The sequence below is a fragment of the Musca vetustissima genome, unplaced genomic scaffold (assembly GCF_032173495.1).
Source record: "Musca vetustissima isolate MV318-11 ecotype Yass unplaced genomic scaffold, APGP_CSIRO_Mvet_v1 utg102604, whole genome shotgun sequence".
NCBI lineage: Eukaryota > Metazoa > Arthropoda > Insecta > Diptera > Muscidae > Musca > Musca vetustissima.
This window is the reverse complement of record NW_026883234.1, coordinates 6,492-31,836: the sequence shown is the minus strand read 5'-3', so window position 1 is coordinate 31,836 and position 25,345 is coordinate 6,492. Positions and strand designations below refer to the sequence as shown.

The 25,345-nt window shown below is 35.5% G+C and overlaps 1 protein-coding gene across 1 annotated transcript; it reads right to left on the bottom strand.

Moving 5' to 3' along the window:
- Window positions 1-15,534: 15,534 nt before the first annotated feature.
- Window positions 15,535-16,629, bottom strand: LOC133330088 (uncharacterized). Its single transcript, XM_061538556.1, has one exon. It carries the CDS (start codon window positions 16,627-16,629, stop codon window positions 15,535-15,537), a length of 1,095 nt encoding a protein of 364 aa, XP_061394540.1.
- Window positions 16,630-25,345: the final 8,716 nt, after the last annotated feature.

Genomic DNA, 25,345 nt, shown 5'->3' with positions numbered 1-25,345 from the left:
TATATTAATATAATTATCTGATTTTTCCGCGTTTTGGGTTTGGTTCTAACACTCTGTTGTAATCATTTCACCTGCGAAGGATATCGAGATAAAAAACTAGAACGTACGGTTCTATAATGAACTATATGTGAACTATTGCCCGCATTCAGGCTTAGCCGTAGCCCCTGTGTGGGAGGTACCAGACCGATATTCCCTAAATTCGGACTTGAGCTAAGTTTGGAAGAAATAATAAGATGGAATGAAATCAAATTATTCTGAAACCGATTTGGTTCAAAGAAACATGGAGTCTAGAACAAATATTTCGATGAGGCACATTTTCACCGTGTGAAAGTTTATACACACTAATTAGCCATAAGGCTGAGGGTATAATTTTCTATTAAAAATTATTGTTTACATAAACGGATTGTAGAAATGTCGGTATATGTCCATTTTTATACCCTTCACCACACTGTGGTACAGGGTATTATGTCTTTGTGCATATGTTTGTAACAGGCAAAAATAATCGAGATAGACCCATGGTTCCTTTTGAGAATAAGCATAGAATCACTTTCTGAGTCGATTTATGCATGTCCGTCTGTCCGTCCGTCCGTCCGTCCATGTATTTTTGTTAACAAAGTACAGGTCGCATTTATGATCCGATTTGGATGAAATTTGGCACAGGTCACTTAATTGGCCCAAGGACGAACCCTATTGAAATTGGAAAAAATCGGTCCACGTTTAGGCATAGCTCCCATATAAGGGTACCCCAAAATTTTCGGTATTTTGAGGTTCTTGAGCGCGTTTTTTAACTGAATTCGCTGAAATTTGGTACATTGAGTTCTTATTGGGTAGCAAATCTCCCTACCAAAAATTATAAATAAAGGTCCATTTTTTCGGATAGCGCCCATATAAGATTACCCCCAATTTTTGGTATTTTGGGGGTTGTGATCGCATTTTTCGACCGAATTCGCTGAAATTTGGTACTTTGTGTTCTTATTGGGTAGCAAATCTCCCTACCAAACATTATAAATAAAGGTAATTTTTTCAGAAAGCCCCCATATAAGGGCACCCCCAATTTTCGGTATTTTCGGGTTTTTGGGCTCGTTTTATAACTGAATTCGCTGAAATTTTGTACATTGGATTCTTATTGGGTACCAAATTACTCCACTAAAAATTATAAATATAGGTCCAGTTTTTGTGGTAGTCCCCATATAACGGTACCCCAAAATTTTTGGTATTTTGGGGGTTCTGATCGGATTTTTCGACCAAATTGACTGTAATTTAGTACGTCGAGTTCTTATTAGGTAGCACATCTCTCCACTATAAATTATAAATATTGGTCAATTTTTTCTGGTAGTCCCCAGGTTTTGAGGTTCTTAAACCAAATTCTATTTTCTGGTACAGGGCAGTATGTTTTTGTGCATATGTTTGTAACATGCAAAAATAATCGAGATAGACCCATGGTTCCTTTTGAGAATATGCATAGAATCACTTTTTGAGTCGATTTAAGTACGAAAATTGGCACAGCGTAGCAAATTAGGTCTAGAATGATGTGTGTAGTTTTCCTGAAAATCGGTTCAGATTTATATATAGCTCCCACATATACTTTCGTTAGATTTAATGTAAATGGTGCACCAAAGTCCCTATATATCTTTCGATTTCCACGAAATTTGGCCCAGCGTAACAAATTAGGTCTAGAATGATGTGTGTTAAGTTTCCTGAAATCGGTTCAGATTTAGATATAGCTTCTATATCTGACCAAATGAACAATTTAGTATCGGTTGCAGAATGACGTGTTTATGGTTCCAATTTCATTTTACTGGTCCTTTAAAAATGTGACTTCTGTTAGGATTCATCTGTTGAATATACTCAAAGTGGTGAAGGGTATCATATAGTTGGCCCCGTCCGACTTTACTACTTTCCTTACTGGTTTCACTTGTTTGGTATGTTTCCTATATTTTCATTTCAAGTACCTGTCAGTGTATCTATGGTGGAGGGTATGCAAAGTTCGGCCCGGTCGAACTTAATGCTTATTCACTTGTTTTTAAATAAAAGGGACCTTCCTTTTCCTCACAATATATTTTTTCGCTCTAACTACCATTACCATTTACTTTATTGTTAAATATGGTTGCTTTGACAAATTTAGTTTTTTTGGCAAACAAAAATACCCATTTCAACTCACTCTAAAAGCATTAACTATGAACCAAAGAAAAAAAGCATTTTGTCCCACATTCCCCAAAGTGAACATCATTAAATGAATTACACACGAATTTAACCAGAGCACACACACACACCTTCAACAGTATGCTTCTTCATCTTCTATTATTCGTACTTCTGACATTATTTGCATTCACACCAAAACGCATTTTTCTAGGTTAACCTTAACTATGAAAAATACGAATGGCCAAAGTCAAAATGTAGAAGAATTTGCATACATGCGTGCAGGTGTGTGTGTAGATTAATGTGGGTAGATATCCACATATGTACATAACCAACAAACAAATTCCCATTGTCCCCGAACAATATTCTGGACGCATTATGTGGAACATATGTGAACGTAAGTGCTTACTGGTTGTAGAGGGTTATGGGAGGAGAAAACTTAAAACCAGTGAGCGGAGCAGTATAGTCGGACGGGGCCGACCATATGATACCCTACACAACTTCCACGAAACTATAACTTTCTGTGGTTCTATATTCTGAGCTTGGGCAATATTTCGCGATATTTGAACCCGATTAGAGGTCAACAAATATTACAAATATTGAGTACAGCCCTTCTAATCACTTGTCCAGATTCCCTTCAACGTGGGTTGTGTTGTGATATTCGGCTTTCAATTTTGGCCTATAGATCGACTCGAAAAAGCACAAAAAAATAAGTTTTCGGTCCACTTCAACCCAAAATTATTATCTGATCATCACCGAAAATTATAGGCGTTGTCGGTGACCATAACTTGAACCTCATGGAAAATTTCAAAGCGATCAGAGCTATATTACCGCCCTCTAGTGTGGTAATGGGTTACTAAATAATATATGAATTCGTAAGCACCTGTAAATATTTATGTGTAAGTTCCGCATCCGAGTACATACGACAATATAATTGGTATCAATTTAAAGGGCAACCACTCCTCTTGAACATACTATCAACTTCTCGGGTCTAGGTTCTTCAGGTGCAAATATATACCCCATAGAATACAAATTTTGTGATTTTTCACACAAAAGTCAGGGTTCATTTGACCCGCTAAATATTGACCGATCTTTATCAAAACAGCCATACATATTCTTTGGCTCAATTCCCTTCTCCGTGCAAAAATTCGCGGAGTTTGGGTCATAATTGCGCCCTCTGGAGCGACCAGAAAAACCGACAAAAATAAAGTTTTTGGTCCATTTCATCCCCTAAATAATAACCGATCTTTTCCAAAAACAATAGGGGTCTTCATTGGCCAGAACCCATCCTACATGCAAAATTTCGCGAAGATTGGTCCATAACTGTGGCCTGTATCGTGTTTACAAATTATAATGGACAGACGGACGGACGAACAGACACACATGTCTAGATCGACTCAGCTAGTCGAGATATGACGATCGGTATACTTAAAGGTGGGTCTAGGACCAATATTTCGCGGCGTTACAAACTTTTGGGGCTGCACAAAGCTATAATACCCTGACAACATAGTTGTGTAGGGTATAAAAATGTAGGTGTAAATTTGCAAGTTGTCGAAAATATATCATTCCACTTTAATAACCCTATATTACTCTAACATACTATACCTCAAACATTTTGCTTAACTAAAAGACTTGCATGATGTGCTGTACTCTAGCATAAGTATGGCAGTTAGATTTTTATCCCACCTTTTTTTTGGTAACACACTGACAGACGTACCATAGTATGTAGTAGCACTGGCAGTGGTAGCTTTTACTACTCATATTAGTGACTGGCATTTTCTGTCATACTATAAAACTGATCCTGATGCACTATCAACCGCACCACACCATCTCATTAATATGCAGCAAACGTGGCCACCAACCACATCCAACAACTGTATGCATCTGCATCTCTCACAGCCACGCACCCACGTGAGTGACTCTGTGAGTGAATGACTGAATGAATGAATAAACGGATGTGTAGCATCTTCTTGCTCCAGGGAAGCATTAAAATGGCATTGCATAAGCCAATGGTTAACCATCATCCTAACTACCATTATACCCAGTGGTGGCGGCGCAGATAGTGCAACGAGTGCACCTGTATTTGAGCACTAACTTATGTAAACTGCTGTAGGACTTTTTCTCTCTTGTTGAAATCCTACTAGGAAAACGCGTTTAGCTGAAGCAGTTTAAGAGCATTGTTAACTCAATTATGTGCCAAGAATTGAAGATGCCCCAACAGAGGAACGAACAGGTGATGGAAACGAAAACAAAAACTGACACGAAAACTAAATACCACGTAATGTTCTTATAAAATGTGTGTGGGGGAACTAGTTTTTGTGTTTCTGAAATCGCATAAAAACCAGAAATTAGTTGCACAATTAAATAGTTGGAAAATTTGCCATTTAAATTTAAATAATTGATTTCAATCCAAATAGCCAAAATTAAATGAGAAAACACGGGGTCCGCGTTAATGGAAATCATAACAAGTGAAAAAGCGTTAAGTTCGGCCGGGCAGAAATTTTTAATTGATAATTCAAATTCGAAGATGGGGAATATCGATCCACTCCTTCTGAAACCTCCACAGAGGCTAGGTCTAAATGCGACTATAGTTCATTATCGAACCTTACGTTCTAATTTTTTACCTCGCTATCCTCTGCAGGTGAAATGATTACACTAGAGTCTTAGAACCAAACTCAAAACGCGGAACATATCAGATAACTATATTAATATAAAAAAGGGGGTTATATGGGGACTACCCCAAAAAGGGGGCGAATATTAATAATTTTTGGTAGAGAGATTTGGTACCTATTAAGAACTCAAAATACTAAATTACAGCTAATTCGGCGGAAAAATACGATCAAAACCCCCAAAATTCTAAAAATTGGGAGGTACCATTATATAGGGGCTACCAGAAAAAGTGGACCTATATTTATAATTTTTTGTGGAGACATTAAGGACCCAATAAGAACCCAATGTAGCAAAGTTCAGCGAAAAATGTGCTCAAGAACCCCAAAATACCGAAAATTGGGGGGTACCCTTATATGGGGGCTACCCGAAAAAATTGACCTATATACATAATTTTTTTAGAGAAGTTTGGTACCTATTAAGAACTCAAAACACTAAATTACAGCCAATTCGGCGGAAAAATACGACCAAAACCCCCAAAATACTGAAAATTAGGAGGTTCCGTTATATGGGGGCTACCAGAAAATATAGACCTATACTTATAATTTTTTGTGGAGACATTTAGTATCCAATAAGAACCCAATGCACCAAATTTCAGCGAATTCGGCTGAAAAAGGCGCTCAAGAGCCATAAAATACCGAAATTTGCCGGGTACCCTTATATGGGAGCTATGCCTAAACGTGGACCGATATATCCCATCTTCAAACTTGACCTACCTGCAGACAAAAGACAACCCTACGCAAAATTTCAGCACCCTATCTCAATTCCTTCAGAAGATAGCGTGATTACAACAGACGGACGGACGGAGAGACGGACGGACAGACGGACGGACATGGCTAGATCGTCTTAGAATTTTACCCTGATCATGAATATATATACTTTATAGGGTCGGAAATGAATATTTCGAGGAGTTACAAACGGAATGACAAAATTAATATACCCTCCATACTATGGTGGAGGGTATAAAAACGGGTTGGAGAAGTACTAAAATTTCATTAGAATGCAATAAGAAACCAAAGCAGGAAAGGTTGACTACACCATGTTGGGTGCAGGCAACTGGGGCTCTCATGTTCCCAATAAGGTACATTTTCCATATTCCAAAACCTTAGATCCCTAGTTCCCTCATAGTACAAGTATATTAATTTCGCCATTCCTTTCTGTCATTTATCCAAATAACTATTTTCAATCCTACGAAGTATACAAAGGGTAATTTTTTATGTCTCGAGATTTAAGGATTGGAATACTCTTTCCGAAATGTTGGTATCTTCAATGTTGTCTTCCAAGGCGTCAGTTGAAACGGGCTTGTGTGTATAGATGTGAATTTTAACACAGCCGAACAAAATAACCTAATGGCATTAAATTGCACGATATAGGCGACCAATTGACCGGAACGTAAAATAAAATGTGTGGCATGTGACACTGTCTTGCTGAATCCACATGTCATGCAAGTCAAGCTCTTGCATTTTGGGCAAACAATATCTCATCTCACGGCAGTGCTCACTATTTACTTCGCCGCATCTTTGCATATATACGGTCCAATGAGGCCACTGGCTGGTATGTAAACCGTACCAAACTGTATCTTAGCTTTTGCAATGCTTCTGGCTGATCATCACTCTAAAATCGACAATTCTGCTTATTTACATACCCATTGAGCCAAAAATTAGCTTCGTCACTGAACATAATTTTTCGATAAAAAGGTGGGCCAACTTTCCCAGAGACAATTTACCGTAATTTTGCGCTGCAATAGGTCTTTCGACTTCAATTCTTGTTGTTGTTGTAACAGCCCTATTGCTTTTACACAATGGGCTGAGGTGACAGACGTTTGCCGAGTAAGACTCGGGTCGTTTCGGATCGTAGATCCCTCTGTCGTGGAAACGACTTCAATTCTTGTACCAGCTGTTGATGATCACCACTAACTCTGGTCGATACGGTTGCTATATTTTCTTCAAATCGTTCTCTACGTAGTTCGTATTGATTAAACTGGTGGAATTGATTAAACTGGTCATAAGATGAGCTTTCGAGTGACATTCGCAAGCGAGTGAAACAGAACACAAATCGTGCTTGAGTTGTTTAAACCAGTGTTGCCAGTAGGTAAGAAACTACAATAAAACATATTAAAAAGTAGTTAGGTTCAGTCGAGCCGAAATTTGCATAGCATTCACCATTTGATTTGAAGTCAGAAATCCTTATGTCAGTCGGTACTTTTATTTGTGACGAACACTCAGGTTGGAAAATACCGAAAATAAAGTGGGAGCTATACGGAAACATTGACATTAACTGGTCCTTCAAATATTTTTTGACCCTCAAAAAGCCCCGAACACAAGATTATAACCACTTCGTTTTAACTGATCACTCGATCAGTTAAAACCTTAAATATACCGGAACTATAGCGGGAGCTAAATATGTAGATGACGTAATGCCACGTTACAGCCAATTCAGTGTGGTGAAGATCTTCAATATACGGAATATAAATCGGCACATTTATGTGAAGGCTACACTGACATGTGGACCTATGTAAACATTTCTTATACCCTTCACCACACTGTGGTACAGAGTATTATGTCTTTGTACATATGTTTGTAACAGGCAAAAGGAAACGAGATAGACACATTGTTCCTTTTGAGAATATGCATAGAATCACTTTTTGAGTCAATTTATGCATGTCTGTATGTCCGTCTGTCTGTCCATGTTAAATTGTAAACAAAGTACAGATCGCATTTATCAGAACTTGGATAAAATTTGGAACAACTCATTTATTTGGCCCAAGGACGAACCCTATTGAAATTGGGAAAACCCGGTTCTGATTTAGATATAGCTCCCATAGCATCAAATCTTCTCCTATATATCTTTCGATTTGCACGAAATTTGTCACAGCATACTAATTTAAGTCTAGAATAATGAGTGCAGAGTTCCATGAAAATCGGTTCAGATTTAGATATAGCTCCCATATATAGCTTCGCCCGATTTTAGGTAAATAGTCCACTAAACTCCCTGGAAATATTTTGACTTGCACGAATTTTGGCATATCGTACTGAATTAAGTGTAGAATGATGTGTGAAAAGTTTAGTGAAAATCGGTTCAGATTTAGATATACCTCCCATATATAGCTTCGCCCGATTTTAGGTAAATATTCCATTAAAGTCCCTAGAAATATTTTGATTTGCACGAAATTTGGCACAGCGTAATGAATAAGGTCTAGAATGATGTCTGCCAATTTTCGTGAAATTCGGATCAGATCTCCCCATATATATTTTCGTCCGATTTAAGGTAAATTGTGCACCAAAGACCATATATCTTTCGATTTGCACGAAATTTGGCATAGCATACTGAATTGCGTCTATAATAATGTGTGCTAAGTTTCATGAAAATCGGTTCAGATTTAGATATATCTCCCATATATTTTTTCGTCCGATTTTATATTAATTGAGCACCAAAGCCTCTACATTTCTTTCGACTTGCACGAAATTTGGTATATAAGTATCACATATTTAAGTTCCTTCAATTTCACGTCAGTGTTCCTTCGAAAAGTTGACGTTTGTTAGGATACATATGCATAGTCGGTCCGTCCGACTTTACTACTTTCCCTACTGTTTATACCCTACACAACTATGTTGTCAGGGTATTTTAGCTTTGTGCAGCCCCAAAAGTTTGTAACGCCGCGAAATATTGGTCCCGATCGTAATATCTCGACTAGCTGAGTCGATCTAGACATGTGTGTCCGTCCGTCCGTCTGTCCATTATAATTTGTAAACACGATACAGGCCACAGTTATGGACCAATCTTCACGAAATTTTGCATGTAGGATGAGTTCTGGCCAATGAAGACCCCTATTGTTTTTGGAAAAGATCGGTTAATATTTAGGGGATGAAATGGACCAAAAACTTTATTTTTGTCGGTTTTTCTGGTCGCTCCAGAGGCCGCAATTATGGCCCAAACACCGCGAATTTTTGCATGGGGAAGGGTATCAGGCCAAAGAAAAATCATGCTTGTTTTGATAATGATCGGTCAATATTTAGCGGGTCAAATGGACCCTAACTTTTGTGTGAAAAATTACAAAATTTGTATTCTATAGCGTATATATTTACCACTGAATGATATAGACCCGAGAAGTTGATAGTATATCCAAGAGGAGTGGTTGACGTTCAAATTGATATTAATTATATAGTCGTAGGTACTCGGATGCGGGAGTTACAATTAAATATTTACAGGTGCTTACGTACTCATATATTATTTAGTAACCTATTACCACACTGGAGGGCGGAAATATACGCTGATCGATTTGAAATGTTCCATGAGGTTCCATTAGTGGTCAAGTACAACGCCTATAATTTTCGGTGATGATCAGATAAAGTGGACCGAAATCTTATTCTTTTTTGTATTTTTTTGAGTCGATTTATAGGCCACAATTGTAAGCCGAACTTCACCATGCAACCCACAGTGAAGGGAATCTGGACAAGTAATTAGAAGGACTGTAATATTCGGAAAATATGTCAGTGTAAGGAAGAGGTGTTTTTGACCTCTAATCGGTCAAGAGGGTTCAAATATCACGAAATATTGCCCAGGCTCGGAGTAAACACCCGCAGAAAATTAGAATTCCGTGGTAGTTGTGTAGGGTATCGTATGGTCGGCCCCGTCCGACTATACTGCTCCGCTCACTGGTTTTTTTTGCAGAGATGTTTTTTACCCTCAAAGATTTGAAATCTATTTTGAACTTAAAAAAATATTTCAATTTGACAGACCATTTTCCGAGATGTTATCCCCTTCTGCGTGAACCATCACTTGGCTCGCTTTTATATGCCTTTTGAGCTGGGGCATCTTAATCCTTTCTCACTATGTGGCGTAGCCAACGTAGTCGCTGCAGCTCGATACGTCGGTCTATATCGATGTCAGAAAATAGATGGTATAGCTCATAGTTTATTCGACGGCGATGTTCACCGACGACGCAGATTGACCATAGATCTTCCGGAGAATTTTTCTCTGATCTGCTTGCACAAGCACTTATACTTCAGATCCATACAACAGCACGGGTAATATCAGCGTCAAAGACAGTAATCGATTTTTTAGCCAGAACCGGAATTAAATGCAAAATTCCGCGACGAATTGTTCATAACTGCGGTCTATATTTTGTTTAAAAATTATAATTGAAGAGCGGATGGATAAACATGTCTAGATCGACTCAGCTATTCAATATATAAATAGCTGAATTGAAAAGGGTGGTCTAAGATTAATATTTCACGGCGTTATAAACTCTTGGGGCCACACAAACATATAGTACCCTCACAACATAGCTGTGAATGGTGTGGAAATTGTTAACCCTCCATGTGAATAGGAAATTAACAGTTGATTTAAAATTCAAATTTAGAATAGGATTAATAATTGGACGAATAGTATTCCTTGCTCCATTCAAACCCGTAAACAAATAATACACTGCAATTGCTTCATAGGTTTGACTCTGTTTTGACCATATTTAAATTGCAGATTTCCTAATTTACCCCTATTGGCAAATGTATTTAAACCGAAATCAACTTTCCCTTTGTTGGTCAAGTTTTACCCCTAGCAATTGATTCAGCTTAGGCTGTTGTTATTCAACTGTTCCATTATAAATATTAATTTTTATATTCAAGTGTAAAAGTTTTCAAATTTAACTTTTATGATAGTTGTTTGAAATTTTAGACATTGATCGGTGGTCAGTTTATATTATCCGGAATTTATGGTCAATAATCGCCGCTAAAAATAGTAATTAGTACACGTTTTGGTGGGGGGTAAAATATTAATATTTTAAATTTTATACAACCCCATTAAATTACTAAGATAGAAACGCCTAAGGCATGTTACAATAATAAAGGATGGGGTAAACTGTCGAAATTGTGGAGAAGAAAATTAAGTTTATAGTACCAGTTAACAACCCTATTCGCTTATGGTTGACTGTGAATATTGAATATTAATTCACGAACATCCTCTGAGTCATAATAAAAAGTAAATACAAACACTTTTTAAACCCCCTCGGATATAGTTATCTGCAAATTCCAAATAAAAATTAGAATCTTTTCAGTAATCTTATTAAAATACACACACATAAGTATTATCAAAAACCCAACCGACTTTGCCCTTGGGATCATTTACATATACAATTTCACCTTTTATATTTTACACTTACCTTTAAAAGGTATGAACTTCCTTAAGGACATTTATTTCTAACACAAGCACAATTCAACACCCATTATCATGTCTTATGTGAATGCCCAGAAAACATAATATATTTTACAAAAATGATTTTTCATAATGAATGGTTTGATTTTGAACATGGTCTGGTCATGAATAGAATGCTCAGTGGTATAATTATGATCATATTTCAACATTAACAGCAACAACAACAACAACAAAGGCCTTATACAGTATTTTTCGGTTAATTGCACATCGAAATTTGCACAAATTTTTGTTCAATTAACCGAGGAACCAATTATCCGAACCCGCTTAATTGAATAGTTTGTTCAATTACAGTAATCACGTATAATTGGAACTATTAATGATTTAAAAAAAATCCAATTTAAAATACAAATTACGCATTCTCGAAGTTTTTCCTTATCAATAAACATTAAATTATGTCAAATATGTATGTAAAAATGACAGATTATTTGTCAATTATTATTATGCAATTAACCGGTGAAAAGTAAAAGGAAATTTATTTTTGATGACATGAATTTTGAACCAATTAAGCGGGAAAATCAATTAACAGGGTTTAATTATCCGAGAAAATTTACATGTATTTTCCTATGAAATATTTTTTGCCCCATCATGTGGTTCAATTAAGCGTGGAAACCAATTAACCAATTAGGGTCAATTAACCGAAAAATACTGTATTAATTTTCTAACCTAACTGTCTGGCCAAAGGCCAAAGCACTAACTCCTCCACCACCACTACATCACGTAGAGCTGTAAATAATAATTTTTTGTAAAAGCTCTTCCATGGGCCATGTTAATATTAAATGCATAAAATAATTTATGCACGACAGTATGTGTGTGTATGTATGTAAATTTTTGAAAATTAGATACATTAATTACAATTATTTTACTAAGAAGAATGTTGTCAGGTCGGCATTATATTTTTATGAGATACTTACCTTTGTGTGTGTCCTGAAGTAGTTGTTTGTGTGTGTGTGTTTGGAATTATTTAGTTAGTCAGGAAATGTTCTGTAAAGATTACCAAGATACATGAAAGTAATTATAGAATGCAAAATGGTTATTAAAACTATTTCGGAATTTAATTAACAAAACATGTATTGTATTTCTATTGTGTAATTCTTAATAAATGTCGATATGTTATAAATTTCTTGCAAACTTTAAAAGTATATAATTTAGATATTTGAAGTCAGATATCAAAAGTCGATTGTAACATTTCAATTCATTGTTTCGGATTTCCGATAGGAAGGATATTCTAATATGGAAATGACAAACCAATTGATATATTCCCAAAATATCATATTATTTCAATCATCATGGAGGCTGTGGTGGTATATACCTAAAGATCGACCCGTATTTATAAGTTTCGGTAGGAAGATTTGCCACCCAATTAGAACTTAAAAAATAAATTAAAATCCAAATCGGTTAAAAATCATGCCTGAAATAACAAAATAATGACATTTAGGGGGAATATATGTAATCAAGTGGAGATATTGGTAATTTTTAGTAAGACAGATTTACCACCCGCTGAAAATAAAAAATGTATACAAATGCTGAAATTCTTAAAATACAGAAATTATTTTATTTCGTACCAATCTCGACCTTTAACCAATGTTTAAATCTATCTTTAGGTTACGTATAAGCCATACGCCACTCTCAAGACCACTCTCTTACTACTATACTAAGTATCTTAACTAATAAGTATTTGAAAGACTTCGTTATTCAAATGCTTCAAAGAAAAATTAATAATAAACCAGTAAGGAAAGTAGTAAAGTCGGTCGGAGCCGACTATATAATACCCTTCACCACTTTGGGTATATTCAACAGACGAATGCTAACAGACTTCTAAATTTGCAACCTATACTAAATTTTTCATTTGTTCAGATATAGGGTTGCTTCTTACAATATGACAAAATTACCAAAACTCGGGAGAAAATATATATAGAAGCTCTATCCAAATCTGAACCGATTTCAAAATTTTCCACATTTCAAAACTTTAGTACGTTGTACAAAATTTGTGTCTATTTTATGTAAAATCGGACGAAAATATATATGTAGAAGCTATATCAAAATCTGAACCGATTTCAATGAGAATGGCAGAGATTAACTTATATTAACTACAGATTATTGTACAAAATTGTGTGGCAATCGGACAAACTATGGGTCTTCAGTGCACAATTTACATAACATCGGAAGAAAAAATATATAGGAGCTACATATAAATCTGAACTGATTTTCAGGAAACTTTACGCACATCACTCCATACTCATTTCAGTATACTATGCCAAATTTTGTGCAAATCGAAATATGTATAGGGACTTTGGTATACCATTTACATTAAATCGGACGAAAATGTATGTAGGAGCTATATGTAAATCCAAACCGATTTTCACGAAACTTAACGTGCACTATTCTAGACTTAATTAAGTATGATATGCCAAATTTCGTGCAAATCGAAAAATAAATATAGGGACTTTGGTACATCATTTACCTTAAATCGGACGAAAATATAAATGGGAGCTATATCTAAATCTGAACCGATTTTCAGGAAACTTAACACACATCATTTTAGACCTAATTCATTTCGCTATGCCAAATTTCGGGCGAATCAAAAGATATATATAGGGACTTTGGTACATCGTTTACCTTAAATCGGGGGAAACTATATATGGGAGCTATATCTAAATCGGAACCGATTTTCAGGAAACTTAACACACATCATTCTAGACCTAATCCATTTCACTATGCCAAATTTCGGGCAAATCATGGGTCTATCTCGATTATTTTTGCCTGTTACAAACATATGCACAAATACATAATACCCTGTACCACAGTGTGGTGAAGGGTATAAAAACGATTCCGAAAAGCGGAATCTGAATTTATATTCTGAGAATACATTGGCTCAAAAATCCAGCCAGATTCGTAATGCGTAAAATGAAACGGGATCTTAAAGTGGGGAGAAATAATTCAAATAAACACCTCGGGATGTCAACTTGATGACAATGAGCTGTAAGGAACAGAATTTTCCATTACAATATAATGCAAGAACCTCCAAAATATCCTCATGTGGAGGCTATACCGCAATATGCACCTACAATGAAACATTTTAGACAGAAAATTTGTCACACTCTGAACCTCGGATTTTTACTTCGGTTAGAAAATCCAGCTAGAACCATTATCTACGTTGATCTTTAAGTAGTGGTATGTCAAAACATAACCTAACATTAAAAATTTTATGCGAATTTTTTTTTTTGTATATTGGCACTCGACTTTCGGAGGCAAAATAGTACTCTAAGTGTTAAATCAGTGGTAAAAAAATTAAAATTTACCTGTCCTTTTTTGCGAAGGATTTTGCGATTTTTATTTCAGCCGTATTAACATTTATAGTCATTATATTATTATTTACGCTAAGAACGAGGAGATTTGGATATCCTCCACCATACCCTCAGTAACTTGAAAGAAGAGGACCTATACCGACAATACCAAGCTATTGTTAATGTAATAATGCAATTTAGATACAAACGTTATTCGGGGCTTTTCACATCGTGTAGGAATTACAGATCTTATATGAGGTGCTATGCCTAAGGAAAGTAGTAAAATCGGACTGGGTCAACTATACGATAACCTTCATCACGTTGGGTATATACTACAACAAAACGTAATAACGTCATTCTAGTCTCAATTTGATACTTTATAATTTTTAGTGGAGAGATTTGGTACCCAATGTATCAATTTAGAGCGAATTCGCCTAAAAACACCCTCAAATCCCTCATAACGCAGAACATTTGGGGTTACTGTTATAAATTTGACCTGCCTGCTGAAAATGTCGTCTTTCTTAGAACTTTTTGCCATATCTTAACGTATTTAAGTACAATCAACCAAAAGAATTAAATCGGCATAGATTAAACCTCTGGAAATGAACCTCTTCAAATTAAATTTATCTTGGTTGGAAAGCGAGACTTTTGAATACCTAAAATCAGTATGGGGCTATGTGAGAAAATGGACCGACATTTAAAAACGTCTGCAAATGTGTTTTCCAGAATTCGGAGACCAAATGAAAGCCCTTTCGTTGAGGAAATTCGACAAAAAATTTTAAAATATCGAAGATGGGATGGAGATCATTTTACGGGGATATGTAAAAACATTGTCATACAAAGTTCTTCAAAAAATTTGACCTGCCTACGGAAAAAAGACAACTCTAACCAAAGTTTACGCTTCTCTTTTTTTTGTTTCTCATTTTTAAAGAACAAGAATTTTGAAATTAAAGTTTCCTTGGTGTACCGTTATATGGGAGCTATACCAAACGTGTCATATATACCATTTACAATACCAGGTGTCATAGGAGTATAGCAAAGTGTATTATATTCTATCCTCATACCAAATTTAAAGATTCTACTTCAAATGTTATGTGCGCTAAATTACTTAGACCTCTACATAGAATAAAAATGATTAATACCGATTAAAAATTAAGAAAAACCAGCATAAAATTCGAATACTTTCCAATTTTTATTTCTAAATGCTCTTCATAACAACATTAAATCGAAACCTCTAAGCATCCTCCGCTTCTTCATTGTTTTGTTCACCTTCAACAATCTGACCTTCATCCTCATTCAAATCTTGATCTTCGTCGACAACAACTTCATCGGCTTCCACAGTATCTCCAACATCTTCCTCATGATCATGATCCGAACCCTGAGGTCTACATCCACCCAATGGCTTCTGCGGCACCTTGGCAATATTCTCTTCATAATAAAGATGCATATCAGGTCTATCCCATATACTGTTGACCCATTCAATTCGAAAATCATATTTGGCACAGGAGCAGAATTTACGTGAACGATGACAGACGGGACATGTGGCCTGTATCGCTTTGCCATGGATAAATTTACGTACCGTCTTACGTTTACAGCAATGGGGGCAGGAGTGAGGCTTTTTAGGGGAATCTTTCTGTTGTTTCTGCACCGAGCATGGTGGTGGTTTGGTGTAAATCAAATGACCACGATTCTTAGTACAGAAACAACAATTACATTCTCCACTAACGGGTTTGGCTTTTCGTGATTGCATGCGATCGTAGAATTTCTTATAGATCACCTTAATTTTGGCCTCCACCCCGCGTTGTTCATCACAACTCAAACCATCGAATTGGGCATAGGATTCTGCTGTTTTCTTTGCCGCATGAACATAAAGACATTCTTCGGAGAATGAAGGTTTCTCGGATTTCTCGTCATGTGGCCGATAGTAGAATGCCTTAAAGCCACGTTTTATTATTGTATAGGCCAAGTGGGCCTCCACCCGATTCATAAGACACTTTCGACCCAATTCATGAAAAATATCCTCCTTGCGTAAACGTTTTGTCGGCTTGGCATCTAGACAGTAGCAGACCAAATCGTAGTGGAGGAACGAATAGGTGATTATATCCACAGATGTTTTGGCTTTACATTCGTGTATACCACATAGAATCATTATTTGGGCCAAGCTATGAGAGATATCAATGAGATTTTCCAAAAACATCGAGGAAACATTTAAATCGTCGCGAACACATTCACATTCTAGATTTTGATCGATAACACCCAAATTGGCGTGACGTTGACATTCACGATGTTTGCACGTGGTGCGACAATTGAAATTGGCCAGAGATTGCATGGTTTTTTGGAAATAATTTTGGAATTCACTTAAAATTTTATTAACTTTTGTTATTATTTATCAAAATAATTTTATTAAAAGCCTATGTTATTTTTTACGTTGTCAAAATTGTTTGACAAAAGAACCTACATTATAGTACCACAGTCAAAATTCCATAATTGGATTTTCTGAAGACTAATTACACAAGGTATACATATGATTCATAAAAAAATATTCCTTAAAAAATCCACGCCTTGTGAGAGCCATAAAAAAAGTTCTTTAAAAAATCCACGCCTTGTGAGGGCCATAAAAAATATCCCTTAAAAAATCCACGCCTTGTGAGGGCCATAAAAAATATCCCTTAAAAAATCCACGCCTTGTGAGGGCCATAAAAAATATCCCTTAAAAAATCCACGCCTTGTGAGGGCCATAAAAAATATCCCTTAAAAAAGCCACGCCTTGTGAGGGCCATGAAAAATATTCTTTAAAAAATCCACGCCTTGTGAGGACTAATAATAATATTTGGTAGGAAAATATTTTATCAAATTTCCAAAATTCCAAATTATAACCAAATCAGTTGAAAAGCGAGTCTAAATTCCGAATATTGGGTGGTACATAGGGGAAATACGAGAATGTGGTCGATATTGATAATTGTTGCTCATGATAATTACAAATGCTAAATTACAGTCGATTCGGTTGAAAAACGTGCCCAAACTCCCAAAAGCAACCAAGTTATGGGGTTATAATTATGTTGGGACTATCCTAAAACCAGTAAGGAAAGTAGTAAAGTCGGACTGGACCGACTATATGATACCCTTCAGCACTTTGGGTATATTCTACATATGTATCGTAAAAGACGTCGCCTTTTCGAAGGAACATTGATATGAAATTAAACGAACTTAAATATGTGATCTTTATCTATATCTAAACCGACTAACATCAATCCCTACACATGTCATTCTGCAACCTATGCTAAATTTTGTAAATCGATTTAAAGCAAACTTGACACACGCTATTCAGTATGGTGCACTGTTTAAAATTTAATGTCAATCAGACACCCATTGATGATTTGGTGTACAATTATGAATAAATTATATCGACGCCTCCGAACCATAGTATGCTAAGTCGACTTAGCATGTTTTAAAGTTCTTAACGTTTTTAGATAATACGGTCCTTAATTTATATTCTCTGAAATTTTGGTAATCATCGGCCACCAAACCAAAGTTATAAGCAAAAATGTACTTAGCATGGCCCGTAAGATATATGAAACTTCCATACTTTGAGAGCTTCTACTGAAAAACTCACTTTTCTGACTTAGCATATTATGGTTCGGAGGCGTCGATATATGGAAGCTATGCTATATCTATATCTGAACCGATTTCAAGGAAACTTGCCAGATATTAATTCATATAAACTTGAGTATGTTGTTTCAATCGGCCTAGCTTTGGATCTTTAGTGCACCAATTACATAAAATCGGACGAAAATATATATAGAAGGTGTATGTAAATTTGAACCGATTTTCACAAAACTTTGCACACATCATCCTAGTCTTAATTCAGTACGCTATACCAAAATCGGCCATGCACCATTTACATAAAATCGGGCGAAACTATATAGGAGCTAAATCTAAATCTGAATCTAAATCTGGACCTTAATTCAGTACGCTATGCCAAAATTCGTGCAAATCGAAAGATATATAGGGACTTTGGTGCACCATTCAACTAAGATCGGGCGAATCTATATATGGGAGCTATATCTAAATCTGAACCGATTTTGACGAAACTTAGCAAACATTATTCTAGGCATAATTCAGTGCGCTATGCCAAAATTCGTGCAAATCGAATTATTTCCAGGGACTTTGGTGCAGCATTTACCTAAAATCGGACGAAACTATATATGGGAGCTATATCTAAATCTGAACCGATTTTCACGAAATTTAGCACACCTCTTTCCAGACATAATTAAGTACGCTATGCCAAAATTCGTGCAAATCGAATGATTTTTAAGGACTTTGGTGCACCATTTACCTAAAATCGGATGAAAATATATATGGGAGCTATATCTGAAACTATTTTCTGCAATTTTCTTGGGCCAAATAAGTGACTTGTGCTAAATTTCATCAAAATCGGACTATAAATGCGACCTGTACTTTGTTTACAATTTAACATCAACAGACGGACGGACGGACATGCATAAATCGACTCAGAAAGTGATTCTATGCATATTCTCAAAAGGAACAATGTGTCTATCTCGTTTCTTTTTGCCTGTTACAAACATATGCACAAAGACATAATACCCTGTACCACAGTGTCGTGAAGGGTATAAATATTCTAGGAGTGATAGCAATGTATATGTAAAGTTTCATAGATTTATATATATTATATATTGCGATATCTATCGTAATTTCAATAGAGAGACGAAGAGGGCTAAATCGTCTACGAAAACTATTTTGAGGTCTTGAATGTGGAATGGCAAATTGATTATACATTTCACCTTATGGTGGAGTGTTGTACCTACTATGGTACAAAAATTAGTCAGCACGTGCTGCATACATACAAAGTTTTGCAGATTCTCATATAAAAATTTCGTCAAGTTACAACGCAATACCCGGAACCCATACAAAGAAAAATACTTCGTTCAACACAAAACATCAAAAATTAAAATTTCTTTAATATCGTATTTAATACGTTTAATTTTTATATATCATTCAAAATGTCGCCAACAGATATGCTATTATTTTACACAAAAAAATGGGCACTTACATTTGCAATCTTTCATTCACATATCATGTGAAAGCTTACAATGCAATGTGTCAGAAAATCATAATCCTGACAACCAAAAAGGATTAATGTTCCAATATTTTGTTTCATTCCTTTTTCTCTTTTTGTGAGAAAAAAACACAGAGCTTTAAACATATTTTATCACTTTACGGACAGGTGACTTTTGATAAAATATCAAATTTATTTTACTTACAAAATTATCCCGCTATGAAAAATTATTAGAAGAGGTTGAATAATTTTAAGGAAATTACGTTTTACCCTTGTAGAAGATAAGAAAAATGAATTATTACTGTCATTATAGAGATGTATTGTGACAAGATTTATTAAGAAAGCCCACGAGAAAAATCTATTTATCTCTATTACGAAGGCCATAAATTTCCCTACATTATCATTTTATTATAATTTTGTTATTTTCCGCTTGGACCCACATTAATATTTATTTTTTTATGTTTTTGTCATGTCAGTGGCTCTTTTTGTTTTTGCTCCACTCAATCTCTGACAACAACTCATTTGCATATGACGTCGTACATCCGACAGATATAAAAAATACAGGATTTTTTTCCATCCATTTTTTATGCTGATACTGTGTGATACTATCTACCTGTATTTTAACGCTTTTCAAGGAGTAAAATAAAAATGACTACAGTGTGAGTGAGATAGACTGTGTCACACAGACCACTAACTGTGTAAGTTTAAATAAATGATGGCAATTTTTATGTGAAGAAATATCTCAAACGCATTAATTTCCATGAAGAAGAAGATGGTGAACAACAAGTGTGAATAATTCTGTTATTATATGGATTCACAGAGAATCACAGAATGGATACATTCATGAGCTGATAGAATCTGAATATCCGGTTTAAAAATGTATAAACCGTTTTTTCTCCAAATTTAGTTCTTGACGTATTCGGTATAACTTTATATGTTTCTAGAAAATATTTTGGACAAATCCGAGAGTTCTACATAATAAGGCATGTTATTGATTACCTACATAGAAGGCTTAAGTGACAAAAAAAAAAAACAGCTAAAATAGTGAACATCGATTTATTGTCTTTGAGGACCCCACCTAAAATCTTAAGAGCAACATTTTTGTAGAATATTGCGAGGATGAAAAATCACATTTTGTGATAATTAGAGTACGTTTCAATAAATGATCAAGCCATATCTCCGAACTTTGACCTATGGCGAATTTTTCCTTCTGGGGTTTTCATATAAACACCAGACTTTTTTACTCCCAATAAGAATTTTCCACCCACCAGACCATAACCTCGAATTTGTCGCACAGTGTTATCAGACAAATACGCGTGGATTGTTTTATGAATATTTTCTGAAGGACTATGAGACAACTTAGTGTGGATTTAAGAAATATCAGAGCTATAGGAGTAGATATTGAAAGAATATTAGGTTTGGGGAAAAAGAAATCCAATATTTTTATATGAACTATAGGACTTTATTTAACATGCTTCGGAATGTCCGATTTGGGCCAAACATGCACCGTTTGGTTTCAGGACTTGTTGCCATTTTAAAGGTAACTTCATAATGCCTCTCTCATAGAAGTTCTGCTCTCTATTTGTAAAAAAACTTCTAGTAGTCGATTTTCACAATCCTCCCTAGATACCAATTTTTGAAGCAATTCATAATAAATAATTCCCTTCCAGTCCCACAAAATGCATAGCAGAATCTTCCTGGTCATTAGTCCTGGTTTGGCCACCGTTTGAGGTGCTTCACTGCTCTTTGACCATGATAATTTTGACACAGGGTTATCGTATGTGATCAGTTTCTCATCTCCAGTCACCATCCGCTTAAGAAATGAGTTTATCTCATTCCGTTTGGCCAAGGCTTCGCAGATGGAAATTCAATCCATCCATGCTATTTTTTCCGTTAATTAACATCGATGCCTTAAAACTTCCCAACCAAGCTTCCGGAAGTTTCTGGCGAGTCACTGTAGATGTGTGTGGCCTAGCGTTGTCCTTGTGGAACACGACACCTATCCTGTTGGCCAATTCTGGCCGTTTCTGGTCAATTGCAATCTTCAAACGCTCCAGTTGTTGACAGTAGAGATCAGAATTTTGCATTTGGCTATATGGAAGCAACTCATAATAAATAATTCCCTTCCAGTCCCACCAAATGCATAGCAGATTCTTCCTGGTCATTTGTCCTGGTTTGGCCACCGTTTGAGGTGCTTCACCGCTCTTTGACCATGATAATTTTGACACAGGGTTATCGTATGTGATCAGTTTCTCATCTCCAGTCACCATTCGATTAAGAAATGAGTCTATCTCATTCCGTTTGGCCAAGGCTTCGCAGATGGAAATTCGATCCATACTATTTTTTCTGTTAAATGGCGTGGCACCCAAACATCGAACTTCTTTTTGAATCCAGCTTTGTGTAAATGATTTAAACCCGCTTCTGGGAGATGTTAAGAATGCTAACATGCCTGTCAACTTCGATAATTTTTCCGATTTTATCGACATTTTCATAATTTCTTTTTCCCCAACCTGACCAAGATCAAGTCCAAAGGCCTATCTGCCTTCTGGTACATACCCTGTCGTTATGATTATGTTGGAGTGTTCGTTATGATTCAAACTTTGCACATCGTAATATTTTTGATTAAATATTTTGATTAATGTTTTTGCCAAAAACTATATTAAGCCCGATAATGGACCCATCGGCTCATTCCTTCTGGCATACATATAAAAAATAAACGTTACAAGAAACGAATGGTTTTTTACCAAACTTACATTAAATTCGAATATGGATTCTTTAGGTCAACTTCCTCAGATACCTAGGGTATACCCTCCCCAAACTGCCACAAAATAATAAAATTAATTAAACAATGTTCACATTGACACTAGGCAGTGATTCCGCAAACTTCTGCCAAACAAAATAGCGTCACGAAAAAGGAATACTGCATATGTCGAAGGCTGAGGATATATATCTTTCTGCCACACCGATCGACACTTTTATCCTTGTCTAATGAATAGTTTTTATACAAGTATCAGATAACTATTTTCTTAAAATTACCAGGACCTTCATAAGCATAGATTATTTAAACATTATTTTTCCAGCAGTTTCACTATTTTACCCCTCAACTTTTTAAATAATATTTTATCAAGAAATATTGCCGTCATAATGTGAATTTTTAAAGGATTTTTCAAGAACTTCCACAGCCATTGGCGTGGATATTGTAGACAATATTATTCAAGGAACTCCAATGGAACTCATAAAATCATTTATAATACATGCAAGTCGATTTTCACCCCCTTAGCCGTCGCTTTATTAAAGAATATTTTTTTCCAAGGACCAAGCAAAGCATTTTCAAGGACTTTCACCAACATAAGCGCAGATTTTTAAATGCAATTTTTTTCAAGGACCACTACACTCTTAAACGAGGATTTTTTAAAGAATATCCTTTTCATTGACCCTATGTGGATTTGTAACGAACAGTTTTTCAAGGGCCTCCACTATCATAAGAGTTTATTTATAAACAAGTGAAAAAGCGTTAAGTTCGGCCGGATACCCTCCACCATAGATATACTGGCAGGTTCTTGAAATGAAAATATAGGAAACATACCAAAAAAAGGACCTATACCGACATTTCTACAAACCGATTATGTAAACAATAATTTTTAATAGAAATTTATACCCTCAGTCTTATGGCTAATTAGTGTGTATACACTTTCACACGGTGAAAATGTGCCTCATCGAAATATTGGTTCTAGACGCCATGTTTCTTTGGACCAAATCCGTTTCAGAAAAATTTGATTTCAGTCCATCTTATTATGTCTTTCAAACTTAGTTCAAGTCCGAATTTGGGGAATATCGGTCCATGCCTTCTGGTACCTCCCACACAGGGGCTACGTCTAAGCCTAAATACGGTCTATAGTTAACATATATATCGAACCGTACGCGCTCAAGAACCTCAAAATGCCGAAATTTGGGGGTACCCTTATATGGGGGCTACCAGAGAAAATGGACTTATATTTACAATTTTTAGTGGAGATATTTGGTACCCAACAAGAACCTAATGTACCAAATTTCAGCGAATTCGGTTGAAAAACGCGCTCAAGAACCCCGAAATACCGAAAATTGGGGGCACTCTTATATGGGGGGCTACCAGAAAAAATGGACCTATATTCATAATTTTTTGTGGGGTGATTTGGAATCTATTAAGAACTCAAAGTACTAAATTACAGCCAATTCAGTTGAAAAAATCCGACCAAAATCCCCAAAATACTGAAAATAAGGAGGTACCGTTATATGGGGGCGACCAGAAAAAGTGGACCTGTATTTATAATTTTTTGTGGAGACATTTGGTACCCAATAAGAACCCAATGTACCAAATTTCAGCGAATTCGGTTGAAATACGCGCTCAAGAACCCCAAAATACCGAAAATTGGGGGTACCCTTATATGGGAGTTATGCCTAAACGTAGACCGAAATATCCCACCTTCGAACTTGACCTGCCTGCAGACAAAAGACAACCCTCAGCACCCTATCTCAATTCCTTCGGAAGCGTGATTACAACAGACGGACGGACATGGCTAGATCGTCATAGAATTTTACTCTGATCAAGGTCGGAAATGAATATTTCGGTGAGTTACAAACGGAATGACAAAATTAATATACCCTCCATACTATACAACAACCTACACTATTTTAGGCGTGGATTTTTAATAATATTTTATGGATCTCCACTCTTCACATTTTTTAAATTTATTTTTAAATAACATTTTTTAACATACATATCCATCCAGTATATATCCATACCAGAATATAATTAAATAAAAAAATGTGTAAATATCCATTTCCAAACCCAACCTGACCTTTCTGACCATTTAAATAAATATATATTTTCACATTTTAATAAATATGTAATTACAAAGTTCCTTTTTGGAATAACATATGATTCGTATTATTTCTCAGAAATAATAAATGTATCCAATATTCCTATGGAATTATTTAATAGCTGAATATGAATAGGCTACACGTGTCCCATATGTTAATAAAAAAAGTGAAAATAAACAAACCGTTAAAAATTAATGTCCTTCAGGATACCAACATGACTGCAAACCACATTTTTCTCGTGAATACCTTTATATGTCTCACATAATATTTATACTACCAATAATGAAACTATACTATACTCTGTATCTCCTCTCCGCCTATAGGAATTTCTATAAATATATAACAGCAACAACGAGAAGCTTAACTACAAACTACAATGCTTCCGGCCCTTTTGGAAAGTTATCATGTTGTTGTTCTTATTGGTGTTGCAGCTTTTTCTATTGTGATACTTTTAATCCTTGATAAGTTTAAATGTCGTCCGTTTTTTTTTCTTTTCTAGGAAAAAAGGATAGTTGCCCCGGAGATAAATTCTTATACGGGTAGTTTGTAACATTGTATGGCATTATTAAAAAATTAGTAGCCAAATGCTATGGTATCCTTGTAGTACAGCGGATGTAGGAACATTCTGATATGACTTAAAGGTATTTTTTTCATAAGAATCGTATTGTAGGTGCATTTTTTATAAGGCTTTTAGTTAAATTCTATCGCTGGACAATAGATTTTTAATGTGAACGAATGTAAAGGGAAAAATGTGTGTGCGATAACATTTCAGTAAATGGAGATCAATAAATATTGAATACAAAGGAATGCTAAGAAGTATAGTAGAGCTATTCTAGCGCATATTCTAATATTTTTTTTGGATGTTATAACTGTGGATATTTAAAGAATTTTTTAACAATCAATTTTTTAAGAATATTATTCAAAGGGCTATCAGACAACTATGCGAGTAATTTTTTAAGGTCCAACCAAGAAATAAACGTAAATATTTGTTATACAGGCTAAAAGCGCGGATTTTATAAATATATAATTCGCAGAAGATTGTCGAAGCTTTAAATTTGCATCCTTATTATATTTATACCCTTCACCACACTGTGGTACAGGGTGTTAT